Source organism: Polypterus senegalus, chromosome 10 (genome assembly GCF_016835505.1).
Source record: "Polypterus senegalus isolate Bchr_013 chromosome 10, ASM1683550v1, whole genome shotgun sequence".
Classification (NCBI taxonomy): domain Eukaryota; kingdom Metazoa; phylum Chordata; class Cladistia; order Polypteriformes; family Polypteridae; genus Polypterus; species Polypterus senegalus.
Window position 1 is genome coordinate 14,491,489 of NC_053163.1, and position 22,286 is coordinate 14,513,774.

At 45.0% G+C, this 22,286-nt stretch overlaps 1 protein-coding gene across 4 annotated transcripts in view; it reads right to left on the reverse strand.

The window, feature by feature from the left end:
- Positions 1-22,286, reverse strand: part of mgat3b (beta-1,4-mannosyl-glycoprotein 4-beta-N-acetylglucosaminyltransferase b) — a 125,136-nt gene that overhangs the window by 47,782 nt on the left and 55,068 nt on the right. Inside the window, exon 1 of one of the 4 annotated variants that reach the window (XM_039765282.1) lies at positions 20,589-20,715. The exons of 2 other annotated variants lie outside the window; for them this stretch is intronic. Coding sequence is in view for 1 of the 2 variants with exons in the window: in XM_039765280.1 (XP_039621214.1) it covers positions 2,772-2,815 (44 nt within the window). In the remaining variant the exon portion in view is untranslated. Of the gene's footprint in view, positions 1-2,771; positions 2,970-20,588; positions 20,716-22,286 lie in introns of those variants that run through there. One more of the 4 variants, XM_039765280.1, reaches the window with a different exon arrangement.

Genomic DNA, 22,286 nt, shown 5'->3' on the forward strand with positions numbered 1-22,286 from the left:
TTAAAATCAAACTTTAAAAAACGCATTGTCGGCAGAATTCATTTTACGCTCCTTCCTACCCCTCAACCACCTGAAAAATTACAAAATCACAATTTACCTCTGGTCTCGCACTACCATGAATGCTGGGAAACAGACAGAAAAAAAATGGCTAAATAACGTAAGTGACGCAAATACGAAGAGGAATACCGGGTATTTAAAGAGGACTTGAGGGAACTCAAGTTTATCTGTGTGTCAAGCGGTGTGGGAAAGTACATCTGCCTGCTTTGTGCGAACGCCATTTGGTAGTTTCAAAAGGTCCAATTCGCAGAGCCATCACAAAGCTAAAACACCCAAAGTTCCGTACCGACTTTCCGAAGGGTGGACAGCCATGGGCCGAAAAGCTGGCCAGTCTCCAACAGAAGACTTCATGTGACATACGTTACCTGCCGTATTGGATTGTGAAAAATCAACGGCAAGCTGCTCTCAGTTTCTTGCCTGCAGTTATGGGCGGTGATAATCAGCAGTGTTGTCTGTTATGTTATTATGGTCTGGGGGGAAATAAAAAAAACAAAAAACAAAAAACAAAAACAGTGTGCTCTGTTTCTGTTATGGACTTTGTGATCAGCTCTAATGATAATGTTGAAACACTGTCAGTAATGTGGAAATTTGTGGTTGCAGTGATAACAGTTTTTACATCATGCTTTTCATTCCTAACAAAACATATTTGATCTTTATTCTCACATGCATATGGTTTTCAGGGAGGAAAAGAAGTGTCCGTAATTACACTGTAACTACTATGTAATTACCTGTGTAACTACACTGTAACTACTATGTAATTACCTGTGTAAGTACAGTGTAACTATGAGTTATTACTCTGTACTTACTGTGTAATACAAAGTATTGTTATAGTTAATTACTCCGTCATCATTATTATTCCACAGTTAATGTAATTGCAATGTAACAGCTTATCACTGATCCAAAAACAAGTATACTTACATAGTTACATTGTATCTGTAAACGGTGGTCCAGATCTAATTATGCAATTTTCATTACTCTATAACTTAAGTTTATTACATAGAAAATCACCCAAAAAATCCCAAACCATTGAGAAGTGTGCGAACTGACGACATGAAGAATCGTCTTTGCGCCGAACTGGAATCGTCCCCGCGTAAATCAGAGTCATCCAGACGATCAGGATCTGCATAATTAGATCTGCACCACCCTGTAGTAACGGACCTAGGCAGGTCCAAAAGGAGGACTCAAGACTGTCTAAAAGAGATTGGGCAAGATTGTTCAAAAGGTAAAGAGACATTTTCTAGATTGTCCAAAACAGGAAAAATAAAAAGAACTCCAACTACCCAAAAGGGAAAGGACCCCGACAATCCAAAAGAGGCTAAATCTAGATAACTAAGAGTGCATGCAGTGCACACAACGAGACAGGATTCATGGAGTCCAAAAAGAAAGAAGGTCTTGATAGTCCAAAAAGAGATAAAGAGTATCCAAAACATACAAAACTAAGACAGTCCAAAAGATAGAGGACCAAGATGATCTGAAGATCTGAAGCATTGAAACGGACCAGAGAAACGAGGACTGCAACAAAAGGCACATTCCAGACTGTCTGTCTAACAGAGAGAACAAATGACTCAAATGGCTCAAAATATCCACCCATCCATTATCCAACCCGCTATATCCTAACTACAGGGTCACAGGGGTCTGCTGGAGCCAATCCCAGCCAACACAGGGCGCAAGGCAGGAAACAAACCACGGGCAGGATGCCAGCCCACCGCAGGGCACACATACACCAAGCACACACTAGGGACAATTTAGGATCGCCAATGCACCTAACCTGAATGTCTTTGGACTGTGGGAGGAAACCCACGCAGACACGGGGAGAACATGCAAACTCCACGCAGGGAGGACCCAGGAAGCGAATCACAGGTCTCCTAACTGCGAGGCAGCAGCGCTACCCACTGCGCCACCGTGCCGCCTGGCTCAAAACAGTGAAATCCAAAACTGGCAAGATTTATACAGTTCAAAAAGAGGCCTCAGACTGTCCTCCAGAAGGAGAGGACACATATTTTTTTTTACAATGACAGGAGTTGCACTATCCGAAGGAAAAAGAAACCCAACTGTCGGTAAGAGATGGGGGCCAAAGCGGTCCATAACAGACTGAACCAGGAACAAAACAAAATAAGAGACCGGTCTCTGACAATCTAGAGGAGACAGGCAGATAGGGGATAGACAGCCACAACATCCCCTTCCAAATTTCATCAACTCCGCAAATTCCAGACAGATGAATTTGAAGCTCTCTGCACCAAGGTCAGCCTCACAGATTAAACAGTTAGTTAAGGCCGGTGGGGTAAAACCAATTAGCACATTGGGGTTGAAATTATACTAAAACAGCTCCCACACTTGATGTGTGAAGGGAAGTAGGAAGAATATCTAAATGAGATCAAGATGAAGGCTCCCACAGAGCTCTTCTGACAGTAAAGGATCTTACAAACATTTCCGACTTTTATAAAAAAAAAAAATAAATAGCAAGCAGCGTGAGGTGGCTTTGCTTGCCGGAAAACTTAAAGTCCCTCACTTCCCTCACATATTAGGAAAGGAAAGCAAACACAGAAAGCAGAACTGGCCTTGTGACCACCAACACGGGTGGTAGAGGCTAGTAAGTGCAGCCCAATAAAATGCAACAAGCAAACAGAGAGAAGGTTCATAAAAGGAAAAAACGGCAGACAAAAAGACGGAGGACTTACACATCTTGGTGATATTAACAAACAGGTTTCACGCACCTGGACACCCTGAGCAAGAAGGAGGATAGCTGGAAGGTTCGCATTTTCTCCTGGAAGCCATTAATTAATGTTCGTAAAAATCAAGCCAACCATTTATCTGGCACAGAAACAGACCAATAAAAATGGAAATGACGCAGAGCATTTCTCCGTTCATTTTGCTTTCTTATATTTGCACATCAGCAGTGTGTTGTTAGGACCTCCTCCCATCTGCAGGCGTACTTGTATCTAAAGTGATAAGACTGAACTCTGTTGCTTCACTATCATCAGATAAGACGCGTTTATTACCAGTTTGTCAGGTTTATTTTTTGCTTGCCCGCGCTCTCCGTCTAGCTTATCCACTCCATTCAGCTGTCAGATTGAGGTATCAAGTTTGTTGTTTTTTATGATAAGGTTTGCCTGGTTAGTCATTATGGCAACGACTTTTTACCAAAATACTAGTACAGTCAGTATATTTAATATGTAGAACGCCACTTCTGTGCTCAAAGTTTCATGGCACAGCCATTTTATATACTTTCTCGTTTTTGTTTTTTTTTGTTACAGTTGGAGCTCAGGCCAGTTTTGAACTGAACAACCGGATACTCCAATGCCCTCAAAAATGACTCGTTCATGATTATGGGAAGTCAGTAGCCATCATTATACAACATTAAGAGAGCAAGATGGGAACCAACTTTGGAAGACATACCAGTCTATCACACAAAAGGATTCAAGCATAACATGGAGTCAAGGGGAGCAGGAGTGTGACCCCAGGAGAGCAGAACATTGAGAGAAGATCATAAAGAAGGAGGACCTAAGCCCTCTTGGGATGGGATTAGTTTCACAAAAGGACATGAGCTGAAGCAGCCATACCATCTTACAAGTGCAGAGTCAAGGGGAGCAGTAACACAACCTTATTAGAGTAGAACATTGGGAGAAGATCATAAAAAAAGGAGGACCTAAGCCATCTTGGGATTGGATTAGTTTCACAAAAGGACATGAGCTGAGACAGCCATACCACCTGCATTTCACAACAGGTCATCCACCTGAAGCTAAGCATGTTCAGGCCCAGCCAGTACTTGGATGGTGGACCATCTAGGAAAAGCTTGGGTTGCTACTGAAAGATGTGGTGGGGGTGCTTACCCTTCCTGGGGTCTGTGTGGGGATCCCAGTCCCCCCAGTGCATGTGGTATTGTAAACATGGCGCCGTCCTTCAGATGAGATGTAAAACCGAGGTCCTGAATCTCTGTGGTCATAAAAGATCCCAGGGCATTTATATGTAAAGAGTAAGGTGTTTCTGCAAGTCCAGGCTACATTGTCCCCCATTGGCTTGTTCACTCTGGCCCCCTTAAATTATCCTCTGCCCCTAACTGGCTAACTCTTTCTCTCACTCCTTCACCACCTAACTAATATGTGGTGGGCGTACTGGTACAAAATGGCTGCCGTTGCATCATCCAGGTGGGCACTACACATCGGTGGTTGTTGAAGTGACTTCTCATTCTCTATGTAAAGCTCTTTGAGCGTCTTGAAAAACGCCATTTAAGTGCAATGCCTTCTTCTTAAGCTTGGGTTGCTGCTGGAGGAGATGTTGGCGAGGCCAGCAGGGGACACTTTCCCTGCAGTCTGAATGTGGACCCTAATACCAAAGTGCAGTGATGAGAGGCACTTTGGTTTTTACGTCTCATCTGGAGGACGGTCCCATTTTCACAGCAAAGGGCCCGACTTTCTGTGGATAGTGCCTCTAGAGTAGGGGGTACCCCGATGTTCTGGCTAGAAGCCCACCATGGCCTAGTCATTCTGCCATCCCTGGTCTCTCTAATTGTCTCTCTTTCTCTCTCATGCATCCACCACCTTCTAGCTAATCTGTGGTGAACGAATTGACCCAAAATGGCTGCCATCACATCATCCAATTGGTTGAAGTGGCTCCCTACTTGCTATGTAAAGCACTTGGAGTGTCTTGAAAGGCGCTATATAAATGCAATGCCTTCTTCTTCTTCTAAGGTAATTACCACCGGAGGACCTCTGTAATTTTTAAAGGCCTATTCGAGCAGGATTAGTTTTACAACATGAGGTGCCGTAAAGTCAGTGCTTGAAGTGGGTGGAGTACACATTCGTCTCCCTCTTCTTACCTTGCGAGTACCGCTAGTTAATCTAGGTGCGCTGGTGCATACCATCAACTCGGACCACATTAGCATACCATCATGTTTAATAACAGTATGTCTGCTTGAACCTCCAAGGGGGACTTCCACTTCTACCCCTACCCACGTTTCAATTTAAATTATGCATATTAGCGTGCTAGGGCGGCACGGTGGTGCAGCGGGTAGCGCTGCTGCCTCGCAGTTAGGAGACCTGGGTTCGCTTTCCGGGTCGTCCTCCCTTCGTGGAGTTTGCATGTTTTTCCCGTGTCTGCGTGGGTTTCCTCCCACAGTCTAAAGACATGCAAGTTAGGTGCATTGGTGATTCTAAATTGTCCCCAGGGTATGCGTGTGCGTGCGCGCCCTGTGGTTGGCTGGCGCCCTGCCTTGGGTTTGTTTCCTGCCTTGTGCCCTGTGTTGGCTGGGATTGGCTCCAGCAGATCCCTGTGACCCTGTGGTTAGGATATAGTGGGTTGGATAATAGATGGATGGATGGATATTAGTGTGTTATCACAACACCGAGGGGCAAGGAGATATCCCACAAACCCACCCAGTTATTCAGCAAGCACAACAAGGAGTATCAGCAATTTTTTTTTTTTCCTACTTCAGACACTATTAGGTAACATAATTATTACTAAAGGACCTCTGTACTGACATGTCAATTCACATGGGACTCCTTGAACCCTTGGATTATTTACCATCCAAAATATGACAATTAAATAAGTAGAAAACATACAACAATGAAAAGAAGATAGCCAGGATAGTGATGCTGCTAACGTCTACACAGAATTAAGATTTCCAAAAACGAGAAGATGGCCTAAAGAGACAGGAGGTTCATCAGTTAGTAGCATGGAGGAAAAATAATAAACTACCTTTCAATATCTCAAAGAATTCATCTTAGACTTTAGGAAGTCCAAAAAACGTACACCCACTCCCATCAGGATCAATGGAGAGGTGCCTAGCTTGAAGTTCCTGGGCACTTGCATCACAGATAATCTAACATGGACAATTAATACTGTACTGTACTGCCTGCTTGGTAAAAAGGTGGCTCAACAACACCTTCATTGCCTGAAAAGGTTGAAAATGGCCCGTCTGTCCTCATAACTGTCCTCACGGGCTCCATAACTGTGTGGCCGCTGACCCAAATGCCCTGCGGAGGATTGTCAGAACTTCAGGGCACATCATCGGCATCCCACTTCAGGCTGTGAAGGACGTTTAGACAAAGCGCTGCTTATGTAGAGGAATTCGTACCACCCACAATCCCACTCGCTGCTGTTATGAACTGTTACCACTCCACTTCCATCATGAGGTCACTACGGGGGTCTCCAGGCCCGATCCCCTCGACCCAGGACTGTGACATCATTCAACTCTCAAAAACGGCCTTGAGCTCTGGAACTCTCAATTGTCGGTTGACTACACCCAACTGCACTACATGTATACCTTTGCACACTTGTCCATGTTAACACATTTCTAGTTTTCTCTTTTATAATTTCATATTCATATTTTTTTTTATTGTCTAGCGTTGGCTTTTTGTGCTCAGGCAGAGTACAATGAAAGTCAAGTTGTACTGAATTACACTGAAACGATTCTGTTCTACCTTGGCTGATTTACTTCACATGGCCACTTTCACGTAAATTCACACAGGATGAGCCAAACAGACCGGACCTCCTCATTATTGGGGTCAAGCTGGAAACCAGAGGGGCTGAAGAAAAAAAAAAAAAACACAACAAGGGGAAAATCGCTAAAACGGAGCGAAAAGGCTCTGGTGGCTAAGGATCTGCACTGCCATCTGGAAAGTTGCTGGTACAAATCCCACTACTGCCAAAAGGGATCCTACTCCATTGAAAATTGCTCCAGGAGATGCTGACCCTGTGCTCTGACCCCCCAGAAGGTCAATGCGAAAAGACAATATCCCCTCGAGGATTAACAAAAGGGCGGCATGGTGGCGTAGTGGGTAGCGCTGCTGCCTCACCGTTAGGAGACCTGGGTTCTTTTCCCGGGTCCTCCCTGTGTGGAGTTTACATGTTCTCCCCGTGTCTGCGTGGGTTTCCTCCCGCAGTCCAAAGACATGCAGGTTAGGTGCATTGGCGATCCTAAATTGTCTCTAGTGTGTGTGTGTGTGTGCCCTGCGGTGGGCTGGCGCCCTGCCCGGTGTTTGTTTCCTGCCTTGCACCCTGTGTTGGCTGGGATTGGCTCCAGCAGTCCTGGTGACCCCGGTGTAGTTAGGATATAGCGGGTTGGATGACGGATGGATGTTCTTGAAGACTCAGACCCCTTAATTGTTTCTTTTTCCTTAATTAGCAGCCAAACAATAATGAGATACGAAATGAGCCAAAACAACTGGTGTCCATCACACAATATCTGAGAATAAAGAAAGGTGAAGGTCTCAGGAATGTCCATCTGCTCAGGACCACAATACATTTCATCAGTGCTCTTGGAAAAGAGAAACTGAACAATTTCCAAAATGTCTGCTAATGCAACCTGCTATATCCTAACACAGGGTCACGGGGGTCTGCTGGAGCCAATCCCAGCCAACACAAGGCAGGAAAGGATCCCCAGGCAGGGCGCCAGCCCACCGCAGGGCACACACACACACCCCCACACACCAATTTAGGATCGCCAATGCACCTAACCAGCATGTCTTTGGACTGCGGGAGGAAACCCACACAGACACGGGGAGAACATGCAAACTCAGCACTGGGTGGACCCGGGAAAAGAACCCAGGTCTCCAAACGGCGAGGCGGCAGCGCTACCCACTGCGCCACCATGCCGCCCTTTTGTTAATCCTCGAGGGGAAATTGCCTTTTCGCATTGACCTTCTGGGGGGGTCAGAGCACAGGGTCAGCACCTCCTGGAGTAGGATCCCTTCTGGCAGTAGTGGGATTTGTACCAGCAACTTTCCAGATAGCAGTGCAGATCCTTAGCCAAAGAGCCACCAGAGCCTTTTGGCTCCATTTTAGCTATTTTCCCCTTGTTGCGTTTTTTTTTTTTTTCTTCAGCCCCAAAAGTACTTCAAAATTGAAAAAATCAAAACCAGAAAGTCTAATAATTCTGGCAGCAAACCTAAAACCGTGAATCAGGCATCGAAGAAACAAATCAGAGATCTCACAGGAATGAAAATTCCTTTTTTCTAAAGCCGATATCACATTACACGACTTCTGTTTGGAGGGGATGTCAGACTCGATGACTGAAGCTTTCTGGTCTCGTCGGAGGAGGACGTCCGTTTACACGACTAGGGTTGAAGGGCATGGCAAAACTTCAAGCTTCATGGCTTAAAATGACGAGAATATGCATAGCAATGATTAGAAGATAGCAAGACATGTCTGGTGAGTGTTTCTACCAACTTCTACACAAAAGCAAAATTCTATTGTAGGCAACCTTAAAAACCAAAAAAGTAGAAGTTTACGATGAATCCAAAAAATGAACTGGGAGCCAGTGAAAGGAAGCTAAAACTGGTGTGATAGGACGGCTTTTTTTTGTTTTGTGTCACAGCATTCTGGACCAGTTGCAGACGTAACAACGATAGCCGACAGATACTCAAAGAATGATATTCTAAATGAGAAGACCGACGTTCTCCAAATCAGTAAATTGGCTTCACCGTCGAGATTGTTCTAAAGTGGAAGACGTAGCGCTACCCTCGATGTCCGAGTTTCCTTGTTTTTTTCAAATCTGGCTTCGGGATCAACCGGTGCTTTGACTTCTATTGGCAAGTAGGATTTTTGAGAATCTTGCAATACTTTTTGTTTGGGGACAAACAAGATCTCCTCCGATTTAAGTTCACGCAGATGGAGAAAATGTTTTACCAGCCGGCCTGGAATTTCCCCTAAGCCAGTGGTTCTCAATCTGGGGTGGGCTGCCGGCCCCCTAGGGGGGGCGAAGATGTGAAAAAAAGAAAACACCAATGACAATTGAAACCTAAACAAATTAACTTAAACTACGTTCTGATACTAGAAAAATAAATATTGAGTTAGATAAATGTCGATAAAAGTTAAGTAGGTATAATAAAATATGCATCTATGATATATCATAAATTAAAAAAAAGAAATTGGTATTAGTGGGCTCCTTTCAAGAAAAGGTTAGGGGGGTGCGATTAAAACTGTTATGAAAACTCGAGTCACAAATACTTAAGGGTTGAGAAACGCTGGCCTAAGCAGTCAAAAAAACCTCAAAGAGTAGGCCTCGTTAGGTCCCACGTATAAGTAACGCCGATTAACTTCAGCATAGAAGTGCAAGAAAATATTGGGTTTCCCTAAGGATCGGCTCCAAAAGGCAGAACAGGCCCTAAAACACAGAGCCCTGTGGACGAGGAGAAACCGATTTCCAATACCGATGGCCAGAGGTCGTCACTTTCTGTAGGAAACATCCGACAAAAGTGGTTGGAGACGAAGATAAGGCGCAGAGAGTCGAATTAAAAGCCAAAAGCAGATGTTCATTGTTCTACCATCTGACCACAAGAGCAGTTGATCTTCACTACTGTCAAGAACACACTTCCTGTATTGCTTGTTCTCGCGACACACATCAGCAATCAGCTTGTCACGTGTCTTCGGTCAGGAGGATGAACACCTGAAGCAGACATTTGTTGTTACAAGTCTCCTCATAATCTCATGACTGAGAACTTCAAGCAAGTCTACAAGACCGTGCAATCATGCGAGGGACAGTTTTGACAGTGGGGAAAAAAAAAACAAAAAAAACACATGTTGGTTTGTCTGACCTTTTAAATAAAATAAAAAAAAAAATGTAATGAACTCCTAAGAAGGGAAAACAAAACAAAAACGTGCTGAAGTGAAAGCTGTGGTAAAGGATGAGCGCGTCATTCAGAAAGACAAACTTGCCACACCCATAAGACGTAGAGGGTCATAACCTGAACGAGGAAATCCATCCATCCATCCCACTATATCCTAACTACAGGGTCACGAGGGTCTGCTGGAGCCAATCCCAACCAACACAGGGCACAAGGCAGGAAACAAAGACTGGGCAGGGCGCACACACACACACCCAGCACACATTAGGGACAATTCAGGATCGCCAATGCACCAAACCTGCATGTCTTTGGACTGTGGGAGGAAACCCAAGCAGACACGGGGAGATCATGAAAACTGCAAAGCAGGAACAAACCCCGGGCAGGGTGCCAGCCCACTGCAGGGCACACATACCAAGCACACACTAGGGACAATTTAGGATCACCAATGCACCAAACCTGCATGTCTTTGGACCAAGCAGACACGGGGAGAACATGCAAACTCCACGCAGGGAGGACCCGAGAAGTGAACCCGGGTCTCCTTACTGTGAGGCAGCAGCAGGGCTACCCACTGTGCCACCCGAATGAGGAGGAAAATAGAAGCACTAAATCCAGTTCTTCCTTCTTCATACATTTTATCTTTTATTGAATGTATTAAAAGTTCCATACAAATCAAGCCAAATTTAACAAACCTAAATTCAATTCAAGATATTTGGAAATATGTCGGAGTTTGCTGTTGATTTAAATGCTTAACTCTCTTTTTTTCATTCTATTTGGCCTTTCTCTTTGCAGTTTCTCCCCCTTCGTTGTATCTTATTAATGGCAATTAAAAACGAGCAGAGCAGACGTACTGGCAAACGACAGTGAATAATCAAAGGCTGCAACTACTTTAGCGTCAGGCTCACTAATTAGAAAATAACGGATTCATTAAATTATTGAGCATGGGAAAGGCGCTATATAAATAAAATGCATTATTATTAATTATAACACCTGGAAAGGGAGAATAAAAATCAAGATGAAAATATTTTTAAAAATAAAAAAAGCACACTATTACCATATAACTGCTTGATATAGATATATATAAAAAAATATAAAATATATAGATTATATAGATAGAGAGATGAATTAGTGCTGGGCAGCGATTAAAATTTTTAATCATGATTAATCGCAGACAATCGCAACAATCACATTGTCAGTCAGTCAGTAATTTTCCAACCCGCTATATCCTAACATAGGGTCATGGGGGTCTACTGGAGCCAATCCCAGTCAGCACAGGGTGCAAGGCAGGAACAAACCCCGGGCAGGGTGCCAGCCCACTGCAGGGCACACATACCAAGCACACACTAGGGACAATTTAGGATCGCCAATGCACCTAACCTGCATGTCTTTGGACTGTGGGAGACACATGGAGAACATGCAAACTCCACGCAGGGACGACCCGGGAAGCAAACCCAGGTCTCCTTTCTGTGAGGCAGCAGCGCTACCCACTGTGCCACCGTGCCGCCCCAATCACATTGTTATATGCAAAATTCAATAATGAACTCCAAAGTAGTGTATTGCATATATTTGACTTGCAAACACTTTAAACAAATAAGGAGCTTTCTCTCTGCACAAATTTATTCCCTTTACATGGCAGCAGTTAAAATATTCATTGTAAATCTCATCTTAAACATTAATGTAATCAAATCAAATATAAAACCAAAGCTATTTGCCACTGCCAGGGCATTAACGTTTTATCTAGTTTGTCATAGAAAAACAAGTCACCCTTGGAGTCCAGAGCCGCGATCACAACATTATAACAGGCACATTTCTAAAATCGGTTCTCTTTTTTTATCTGAACAGGTACCAGCAGACATATTTTCTTTTATCAGGGAGCAGCATAAACAGTTTATGCTCAGTAGCAACTCTTTGAGGGCTAATATTTTTTCCAAAAAACTTCAGTTTTCTGAAAAGTGCACAAAGCAATGGTTTCACACATAAATCAACATAAAATGTCTGTTGCGGGCTCCTGTTTGCAGTTTGTGGCATCAGCGGCTGAGCGTTGGGTGGCTTGACGGGCAGCAGGAATGTACGGTGGGCTCGCGGCCGCTCTATCCTTGTGAGACAGGTGCGCGGGGGTGGCAGTTGCAGCGAGACGCAACATGGTTTGTTCCTCCTGTCATTGTAAGCGTCTGTCCTCCCAGACGAACGTTGCCATCGGCGCATCAGCTACATGAACGTGTTCAGCACCACAATCCACTGGGGACCGATCAGCTGATGCCGGTACCTCACTTTCATTTTTGATCTCCTTCTCCAGATCACTTGCATCAAAAAAAAAAAAATAATAAAACATCAGAGTGCGATTCAGTGATAAAACGAAAAAGTCCCCCACGGATATTTTCTGCTTTAAGCATTCACTTTTATCATCTCTCCACTTGCCATTCGCTACTCACGCGTGCGCAGGGAATCAAATCAATAAAGGAAACTTTCCTTCAAGCAAAAGTGTATTGAAAAGCACTGAAACAAGAAGATCACTGAGCTCTAATAGATCACCAGTTACGGACATTCGACCTACAACTTACAAACAGGGCCGCAGCTGCAACGCAACGCATGCGCCTCAGTAACTGCCGCTCCGTCATCTTCGGCCTGGGGACGCTGCAAGCGGTGGCTGGACGGAGGCGATTTTGTGCTCGCGCAGTGTAGTGTCCCTCGGCCGGCTCCCAGCGGCAAGCTTTGACCCGTGGTCCATAGTCACTGGGGCCGCAGCTATTGCTCGTGTGCAGGATGATGATTCGCTGCCCGCCCACAACGCCACCGCAGCTACTGCTCCTGACTGGATGCAGGCTGGATGGAGCAGAGGGGGGGTGTTTCACTGCCCACCCACCATACACGGCTACCCCATTCGTTCTTGGGTGGCGGCTGGTAATGTTGCAAGCGGTGACCCTGCTTGTTGTGGCTGAACGGAGGACGTTGAAGGTGAACGAGGTGGCGGGGTGTAGCATTGTAGTGTGCATTGGATGGCTGCCTATTGAATGGGGCGATTCACTACCCGCCTTTGGCCGCACCGTGTTCGTTCTCGATGGGCAGACGCTGCAGGCAGCATACTGTAGTGGAGGTGACTGGGTGGTGAATCGCCCCTTACCGCCCCCAGTCATTCTCAATAGCAAGCCTGCTTGTACTGGTACACACACAGCAGGAAGTTGTCTCTCGTCAGTACATCAGACGTGTTGATGACGGGTGCCTTCCTGCTGTGATAGCGTGTACAGTGCTGTGCAGAAGAGCTCATCTTAACCTTTTGTCTTCACCCTTCAGCAATGTCTCTGAAACACAAATCTGATGCAAGTGCTGGTGATACAGTAAAGAAGAGAAAAACCATCACCATGGAAAATAAAGTAGAAATAATAAAAAGGTCAGAGAGAGGGGCGAAACTCCATCATTCATTGGCAGAGCCCTTGGTTACAGTCGGTCAACAATAGCATTTATTAAAATAATGGACCTGTTCCGACTTACATACAAATTCAACTTAAGTACAAACCTTCAGTCCCTATCTCGTACGTAACCTGCAAACTGCCTGTATGTATGTATGTATGTATGTATGTATCTCTCTTTTATATATTTCTCTTCTGGTTCGTCCTGCTTCCACCTCAAAACCGGTCCTGCCCACACGCAGCCGACACGGCATTTCTCGATTCCGATTCCTCCTCCGGACTACCGTGTTCTTTCCTCTTCAAAACCGGTCCGGCCCACACGCAACCGACACGGGATTTCTCGATTCCTATTCGTCCTCTTCCAAACCCTTCCCCACGCTGCCTGCGGCCTGCCATACACCTTGCTATTTTCGTTATACTGCGACGGTTGTTTCCTAAGCCTTTGTTATAAAATGAACGACAGTATCTTCTCTGTCGACGTGTTTTTTGTACAACGTCATCTGTATTCCGGGATCCGGCAACTGCCTGTTCCTATCAGTGGGTTATTTCTTGACACAAAACGGTTGACGAAGGCAGTGAACTCTCACTAGGACATATGACAGTAGATTTCGTTGCATCATATTGGGACAGATTTGGAGACGTTTTTCCTGTTATTCTTTCCAACGCAAGTCGAGTTATCACAACAAGTCACAAGTACTATCAATACATGGCAACATCTGGAGTTTATGGTGGTTAAGCTGAAATTCAACCTCTTTCCGAGATTAGATCTTTCGACTCTTGTCATCTCCAGCAAAACACCTATTCACAAAATACATCTTTCAAGAAGTATTTCTTTCTTCTTGATTGCTGAATTCCTTTCTCACCGTTTTCCATTCCTATTCTTACACCGCCATATGCTACGGGCGGGCGTCGGCTAGTGTATATATATATAAATTTACCAAACTAAGTACAATAACAGTTCACTTAAATTAACCCAGGAGTCCCATTAAAAACAGAATGTTACCTTTCCTGCCTGTCTCCAGACCGTGGTCGGGGTGACGCAGGGGAGCTTCTCCTTCCTCGTGTCCAGTGGTGTGAAGCTCCAGGGCCAGAGCAACGTGCTCTGGGGTAAAACCCTGTCCCTGAGTTCTCTTGTCCTAATTTACAGCAGGGAGTGAAACACATTGACGTGACTGCTCCAAAGTTAAATTTTATTAAATCTTTCTTTTAAGGTGCTTGTTTTAGCTTAACAGAGACCCTAACCAGGAGAGCCCCACCACAAGCCAAAAACAAAAAACCAACCACACCTTATCTCCATCGATATTCAAAACTCCACCTCTCAAACACCGACAACTCCACCCACATTCAGTGCATTCTGGGTGTCAGGCTGTTATTTTAAGCTCTGATCTCAACAAGAAGCTGGTTGGAACAAAAAAAAAAAAACCTGCAGCCCCTGGGGGTCCCCAGGGCCGAGTTTGGGATGCACTGCTCTATGCACAGTTTTGGATTAGACAGATACGGTTAAGAGGAAGATGATCCAGGATGAGATATAGAAATACGAACCACAATGAATAAAACTCCTCATCCAGGCAGTGTATGAGACGTACTGTCTAACTAACCCATCAAACCGACACATATTGCTGGAAAGTGGAGTCCCCAGTCGGCCAACTGTGCTCCAAAGTGAGGAACGTTGGAAAGCATCCTCAGCAGCTGCTCCAAAGCACGTGGAGCGGGAGTTTACCGGTGGGGACATGACCGAGTCCTAAAGGCCATCTGTGGCCTCATCAAGTCCTGAAGGCTAATTGCTGAAACTTGTGAATTTCCACTTGGGGATTAATAAAGTAGGGTGACGTGGTGGCGCAGTGGGTAGTGCTGCTGCCTCGCAGTTAGGAGACTTGGGTTCACTTCCCGGGTCCTCCCTGCGTGGAGTCTGCATGTTCTCCCCGTGTCTACGTGGGTTTCCTCCCACAGTCCAAAGACATGCAGGTTAGGTGCATTGGCGATTCTAAAATTGTCCCTATTGTGTGCTTGGTGTGTGTCGCCCTGCCCAGAGTTTGTTTCCTGCCTTGTGCCCTGTGTTGGCTGGGATTGGCTCCAGCAGACCCCCGTGACCCTGTAGTTAGGATATAGCGGGTTGGATGATGGATGCATGGATGGATTAATAAAGTATCTATCTCCAGTCACATCGTTTTGGTCCATCCAAGCAGACAAGTAGCCAAAAACCGCAAGGAGAACATCTAAAAACAATGAAGCAGGAAACTCTGTGAAAAGCAATCCTTGTGTCATTCTTTAAACTTTTGGCCGCGACTGTACGACGCCCTGAGGAATGGAGGAGATGCCAGTGGCAGTGAAGTTGTATGGTGGCCTGGAGGAGCTGCGGCGCAGAGCACCATTCATTGGAGTGGCTGGCACGTCCGTTTGAGTGAACGACAAGAAGAAGCAGTTCATCATCAAGTGATCTGAACTACCACTTTACTGTATTTAACTTCATAAAGAACATGTCCCCAGCACAGAGGATAAACTGAAGAAGTCAATCTGACAGCGCGAACTAACGGAAGCCATTCTTGTAAGCACAAAGGTCTACTTCGGCGATTATCCGCACGAGGAGTCGATTTGGAGATTCCTGCAGCGGTTCCTCTGCTTCACTAAATCTCGGGTGCAAAGCTCCCCATCCCCTACAATGGCAGCGACCAGAGGCTTTTCAGCACATCGTCTCACTGTGTGCTGCACAAATAGGATTGCGGGGCCAGGAGCTGCAAGCAGTGGGCTCAGCCGGCCATCCCTACCTGCGTGCGCATTCCGCGTCCCGCTGCTGGAAGCGGACATCACCGATGATCTGACCGACACGGGGGGAGCGCAGCCTTTCCCACCAGCGAGTTCCCTTTCTCTGGCGTGTCTGATCCAAGAGGACTTGGCAGGAAACAAACCGGTGGATTTGCGGCGAGTCGTGTTTAAAACCAAGGGGAATACAGATTTAAAATGTAAGCAGGAGGATCTCTAAATTATCGCGATGTAAGTGTGGGTGGTTATCCTGCGATATGTTAGCGCTCTGTCAAGTGGCTGTACTGTTATATTACCCATACACCGTTGAGCAGCACATGTGGTTGGCTGAAATAACAGGACCGCAATGCAACATGTATATAAAACACAAGACAAGACAAGTACAGAACTATACTATACTAGCTGTACCCCGTGGCTGCGCCCATATAGTAATGAAACAGGACAAACTTTAAAAATCAATAGACGTTGGCACTACTGTTCAGCTCTGACGGGAGAGCGTTCCCCGCGTGCATGGCCGTGACATCTCTGGCAATCAGCAGCTACCATGTAAAAAAAAAAACACATGCAGCTCTGATCTCTCTCTCAAAAAACGTGAAACGTTACTTCTTAACAATCTGTAGAGGATCATGTCTGTTGAACAAACAGGTATCGCTGGCTAAGCGGAGGCAAGGTGCACTCCGATACGCGGCGAGAGGTAGACTAACTCGAACAGAGGCTGGCGAGTGAATGGGGAAGGCCCCGCCGCCCTGCTCGAGTTGCATGATTTGCATAAATACATCGGTACCGCAAGCGAAATATGGCACTTAGCGCGATGAGAAATCAACCGGAAAGTTCAAACAAACAATAGAAAACAACCAGATCTAAATCCGTTAATAATTCTCTAGTGAAAAGCGGACATACACACACACAGAACGCGTTTGGACCACGATTTTTTTTTAAACCGTTTCTTAGCGAGCACCTATGGGCCAAGGGTAACCCTCCATCCATCCATCCATCCATTTTCTAACCCGCTGAATCCTAATACAGGGTCACGGGGGTCTGCTGGAGCCAACACAGGGCACAAGGCAGGAACCAATCCTGGGCAGGGTGCCAACCCACCACAGGACACACACAAACACACCCACACACACACACTAGGGCCAATTTAGAATCGCCAATCCACCCAACCTGCACGTCTTTGGATTGTGGGAGGAAACCGGAGCGCCCGGAGGAAACCCCCGCAGACACGGGGAGAACATGCAAACTCCACGCAGGGAGGACCCGGGAAGCGAACCCCAAGTGTAAGCTACATTCCAAATTTCAAGTCTCATTGTCCTCGGGAGATGTCAAGGCACGTGACTTTCGACGCTCGCCTCAGAGAATTCCCCATTTGCATTTCAGTCTTTGTTCAGAATTAAGTGCAATTTAAAATAAAACTCTTTCCTTCCTTGTTACAACAAGTAGGTTCATATTTTCATTTTCTCTTGTTTTCCTCAATAAGAAAGTCCTATACTTTAGTTTGTATTTCTTTTTTTCATATACTGTACGTCTTTTCAATAAAAACCTTTTCATGACTCTCTTTTAATACTTTGCCTAAATAGCATATCACTCTATAGAATGCCTATACAATGACCGCCTTTCATACACTGCCGGTAATATATGTATATAAGATTAGACAAATACATAATAGGTAAGCGAATAGTCAGTCAGTCATTTTCCAACCCGCTATAGCCTAACTACTGGGTCACGGGGGTCTGCTGGAGCCAATCCCAGCCAACATAGGGCGCAAGGCAGGAACAAACCCTGGGCTGGGGGGTGCCAGCCCACCACAGGACACACACACACACAAGGGGACAATTTAGGATTGCCAATGCACCTAGCCTGCATGCCTTTGGATTGTGGGAAGAAACCCATGCATACACGGGGAGAACATGCAAACGCCACACAGGGAGGAGAATTTAGTGAACCCGGGTCACCTAACTGCGAGGCAGCAGCGCTACCACTACGCCACCATGCTGCCCAGGTAAGTAAACAGATGGTAATAAATTGAAATTGATAGCAATAAATACATAACAGTAAAAGAAAAAAAAACATTAAATGACAAGTGTAACAAAAATACTGCATATAAATCGGCTACTCAGGGGCAAATACTGCGGCACAGATCTCCGCATCTTGATAGCCAAAGGGGTCGAAAGGACAGGACGAATTGTTTGTCAGTGTGCATCGTTTTCACATACTACTTTTACAAACACGAAACACACACAGTGAAAGCACAACCTCGTTATGAACCCCAAATCTCCTCTTACAGCTTCTAATGATTTAAAACCACATTTGCAAGTACAAAACTTGACAAAAAATACTAAAAAGGATAACGTGTGTGTCTCCCCAAATAATCTGACCTCTTGGCTACAACCTGTGCTATGGCATTGCCCTGAAGAACCACTTTGGCACCTTTATTTCCAAGGGCCTATGAAACATTAGGAATCGCTGATTGGCTAGCTGAGAATGGGTGTGGCCACGGGGCTCGGTCTGCGTGTAGATCACTTGTGAAGAGAGCGTCATTCGTGCGGTGCAGCTGAGAAGTCAAAATGAAACAAAGCAAATATTAAAAAAAAAAAAAAAAAAACCCAGAGAGGCAAAGTCTTCAAAATAAATAAATAAATAAAGGTGCCAGAGAAAAGACCCATCCACGGGAATGTTCGCACAAACACCGTTTTAAGATAGTAACGGATTTGTAAAACACTAGCGGCTCGTGATTTGAAAATGACTCTTCCTGCATATACAGTCCCACAGGCTAAGTTCATGTCTTTTTTTTTTAACCCACTTAGTCCCGAACAGGTTTGTGGGGGTCTCCTGGAGCCTATCCCAAGGAACTTAGACCACCAGAACAGGACGCCAGTCCATCGCATGGCGCGCACACACAAACCAGGTCCAATTTAGAACGACCATTTCACATTACCTGTATGTCTTTTGACTGTGGGAGGAATATAGAAGAAACCCACACAGACACGGAGTGCCCCGTTATTTCGCATACCATACATTAAAACTCTCATTAAATAAATAAATAAAAAAAAACAAACAAACTGTAAAGTAGAAAGTTTTTCAAAGCAAAACAAACTGCGAATTAACCCTTTCCAGAATGAAACGGTGCCTTTTCAAGCTAAAGTTCAACAAGGAACCACACAACCCAGCAAAGAGCCACAAAGTGCCATGAAAGAACCAAGATTTCGAAGAGAGTGTATGCAATGTGTAAATAAATTGTCAGAAACGTTTAAACAACTGGGACGTTATTTTAGTGTGAAATAATCAACAAATAAAAACAAAAGCAATGACATTTTCTAACCTTCTTAATCCAGTCCAGGGGCGCTGGTTGGGGGGTTGGAGTGAAGCCTACCGTAGCTAGCATAGCATGCAAGGCTGGAACAAACACTGGACAGGGCGAATACACACAACACACACACACACACACACACACACACACTTGGGCCAATGTAGCGTTTCCAGTTCACTTAATCTGCATGACGTCATCTAAGGAGGAAACCGAGTCAGGGAAAACCTGCAAACTCTACGCAAGAGGAACTGCACGGCCACCGTACAGCCTTAAATAAATAAATCCATCCATCCATCCATCTATTTTCCAACCCGCTGAATCCCAACACAGGGTCACGGGGTCTGCTCGAGCCAATCCCAGCCAACACAGGGCACCAGGCCGGAACCAATCCTGGGCAGGGTGCCAACCCACCGCAGGACACACACACACAAATACACCCAGCACACACTAGGGCCAATTTAGAATCGCCAATCCACCTAGCCTGCATGTCTTTGGACTGTGGGAGGAAACTAAATAAATACATAATAAGTAAAAAGCAGAACGTCACCCAGCCTCAGTGTCTCAACCCTATAGCTTCGTCCTGTACTGCAGCTCTTAATTGATCCCATCATCATAATCACTTGGACGCCACTGTCTTCAATATTCTCTTCGTGGAGACCGCGGACGAGAACTTTACCTGCTGTTGTAATCTGATGGACTATTTAGTGCATAGCAGGCGCAGGTATAACAGCGGAGTCAGTCGGCCCCGCCGTAGTGTAAAGTGCAGTCAAGTCTGTTCAGTCCCTGTACTGTATAATTTTGCTTGTTAGTAAGCCAGCACACGTCGCCTTACCTCCTTGCTTTTATTGAGCATTTACGGCAGTACGGCCACATGTACAGCTCCGTGATCCGCCCCACTGTTGTTCAAATATATTAGAAGCGTGTTTTAAATTAAAAAAGAAAAAAAGTTAACCCTAAAGATCGGTGTGTACCGACGAAACGCCCCCTCCGAGGCTCAACTCAAACGCAAAGCGGGCTTGTGACACGAAAGGAAGTCGCCAACGGTGACCAAGCACCGTGAAATAACGCCAGCTCCAGGTAGCTCGAGTGATCACCGACTACACCCTTGGCGCAGAACTGATAAAAGTAATTTAAATAAAAGAAGAAAAATAGAAAAGTGAAAGCAATCTAAAGTAGCGAGCGCAGCGGTGTGGGCGAGGCTGCCAAACTGATAAGCAGCCTAACAAAAGAATAACTGTGTTCGGCATCTTCAAAAAAAAAAAGAAAGAAAGAAAAATAATTACACCAGAGTTTGCTAGATTTTCAGTTAGTGCCAGAAAAGCAGCGAGTGCCAACATGGACGCACGCCTCGCAAACTGAGCCTGTGTAAATTAAGGGGAGCAACTTTTGGGGACAGCGGGACCCGAGTAGCAGGTGCTGAACGCCGAGATGTCGGCAGGCGCGACCTGCACGCAAACCAGTTAAGCGGAGTCATTGGATTGGCAGCTGCCTTACCTGTGACTATCAGCCTGTCCAGACTCACTGAACAGACAAAGAAGAAAGCCGCCGTGCCCTCCGCAGACAGAAACAGGGCCACACCATGCCAGTCTGCCTCTCGCTCTCTGTCACCACGCGAGTCACGGCTTCGCCACTTATACTTCCTGCTTTACTCTAAAAGATAAAGGCGATCGTTTGCTTACGCGCACGTATGTCTGTCTGTCTGTCTGTCGAACTGATCTCAGACAAATTTGGCACAGATTCCTCACTTGCTATATAGTATGTTGATACCGTTTATTTGATGCGCTCACCGCCGGCAGCTCGGCTGAACAAAATGCACCATTATTTATTCTATAGTTACTGTAGTTATTAGAAATTAATAAAGTGTGTCATAGTAGGCTTTGGACTCCGTACCCACAGGTTGTGCATTCAGATTCCACTGTGTGACCCCGAGCAAGACACTTCACCTCCTTGTGCTCCAAATGAAAGACATTTTTAAAAACGAACCAAATTTTATCTCAGATATTGCAAGCTGCCTTGGATAAAGGCGTCAGCCAAAACATAATAAGTAACAATCCCCATCTACACTGGTGAGATCATGGCAGCTTTAGCTCACATTTAACACCACACACACACACCTGCTATATAATAAAGAACTAAGGGGTGTGTGTCTAGGCCCTCAGAGCAATCAGAATGGTCAAATCTGCCTTTGGTGGGAATTGGTCAATTTGACTTTGGTGATGTGACAAAAGAGAAAGTGGGAGATTCAGGAGGAGGAGGAGGAACAGTAAAGGCACATGCCCTCAAAAGGCAGAAAGGAGGAGAGAAAGGCACCCCCAAAAAAATAATGACAAGAGTCTGAGAAGCAGGCATTATGAGAACAGGCTTGAGAGAGGGGGTGCTGGTGAAGAGACAGTCAGACACATGCGGGTGCAGAGAAAAGGCACTGGAAGTACACAGGAAGGAAACAGATAGATAAATGGATAGGAGTCACAAGAATGACTCAAGACTGTTGCAAAGGTTTGGGGCAGCCACCAATATAATATGCCCTGGCTACAAAAGGTTGGATTGAAGCAAGTCCAAAACTGAACTCACTATGTGGAGGTAAGATGGTGGCCTTAAAGGCCAGTGGAGGAAGTGATGTAATTTATGCCAGAACCAGAAGTGACATCATCAGATGCGTTGAAACCCAATGGAATTTCCTGGAAATGGTCTCCAAGGAACTAAGAGACAGTCCGCCGCCCCCTGGTCTGATGTAGAATTACAATATTACTCAAGCCCTTTAGCTGCCTCCTATCCGCACGTTTGTGACAAATATCTATATACTGTACATTTATATATACACACCCACACACATTATATATATATATATATATATATATATATATATATATATATATATATATATATATATATATATATATATATATATATATATATATATATATATATATATATATATATATATATATATATATCTTTAAATCTATATATCTATAATATACTAGGGGCTTTGCCCCCCTGTTCACTTCGCTCTCCAACCACCATTTTTGTTTTTTCCAGATACACACTTAAGATTTTTTTTTTCTTTGAATTGTTATTTCATTAGTTTCACTTTTATTTCAGAACTTCTGTAAAAATATTTGGAATCTTTCGAGTTTCAATATGCTGAATCTTTTAAATGAGGTCAGGGAGACATGTGTTTAATGACTTTGT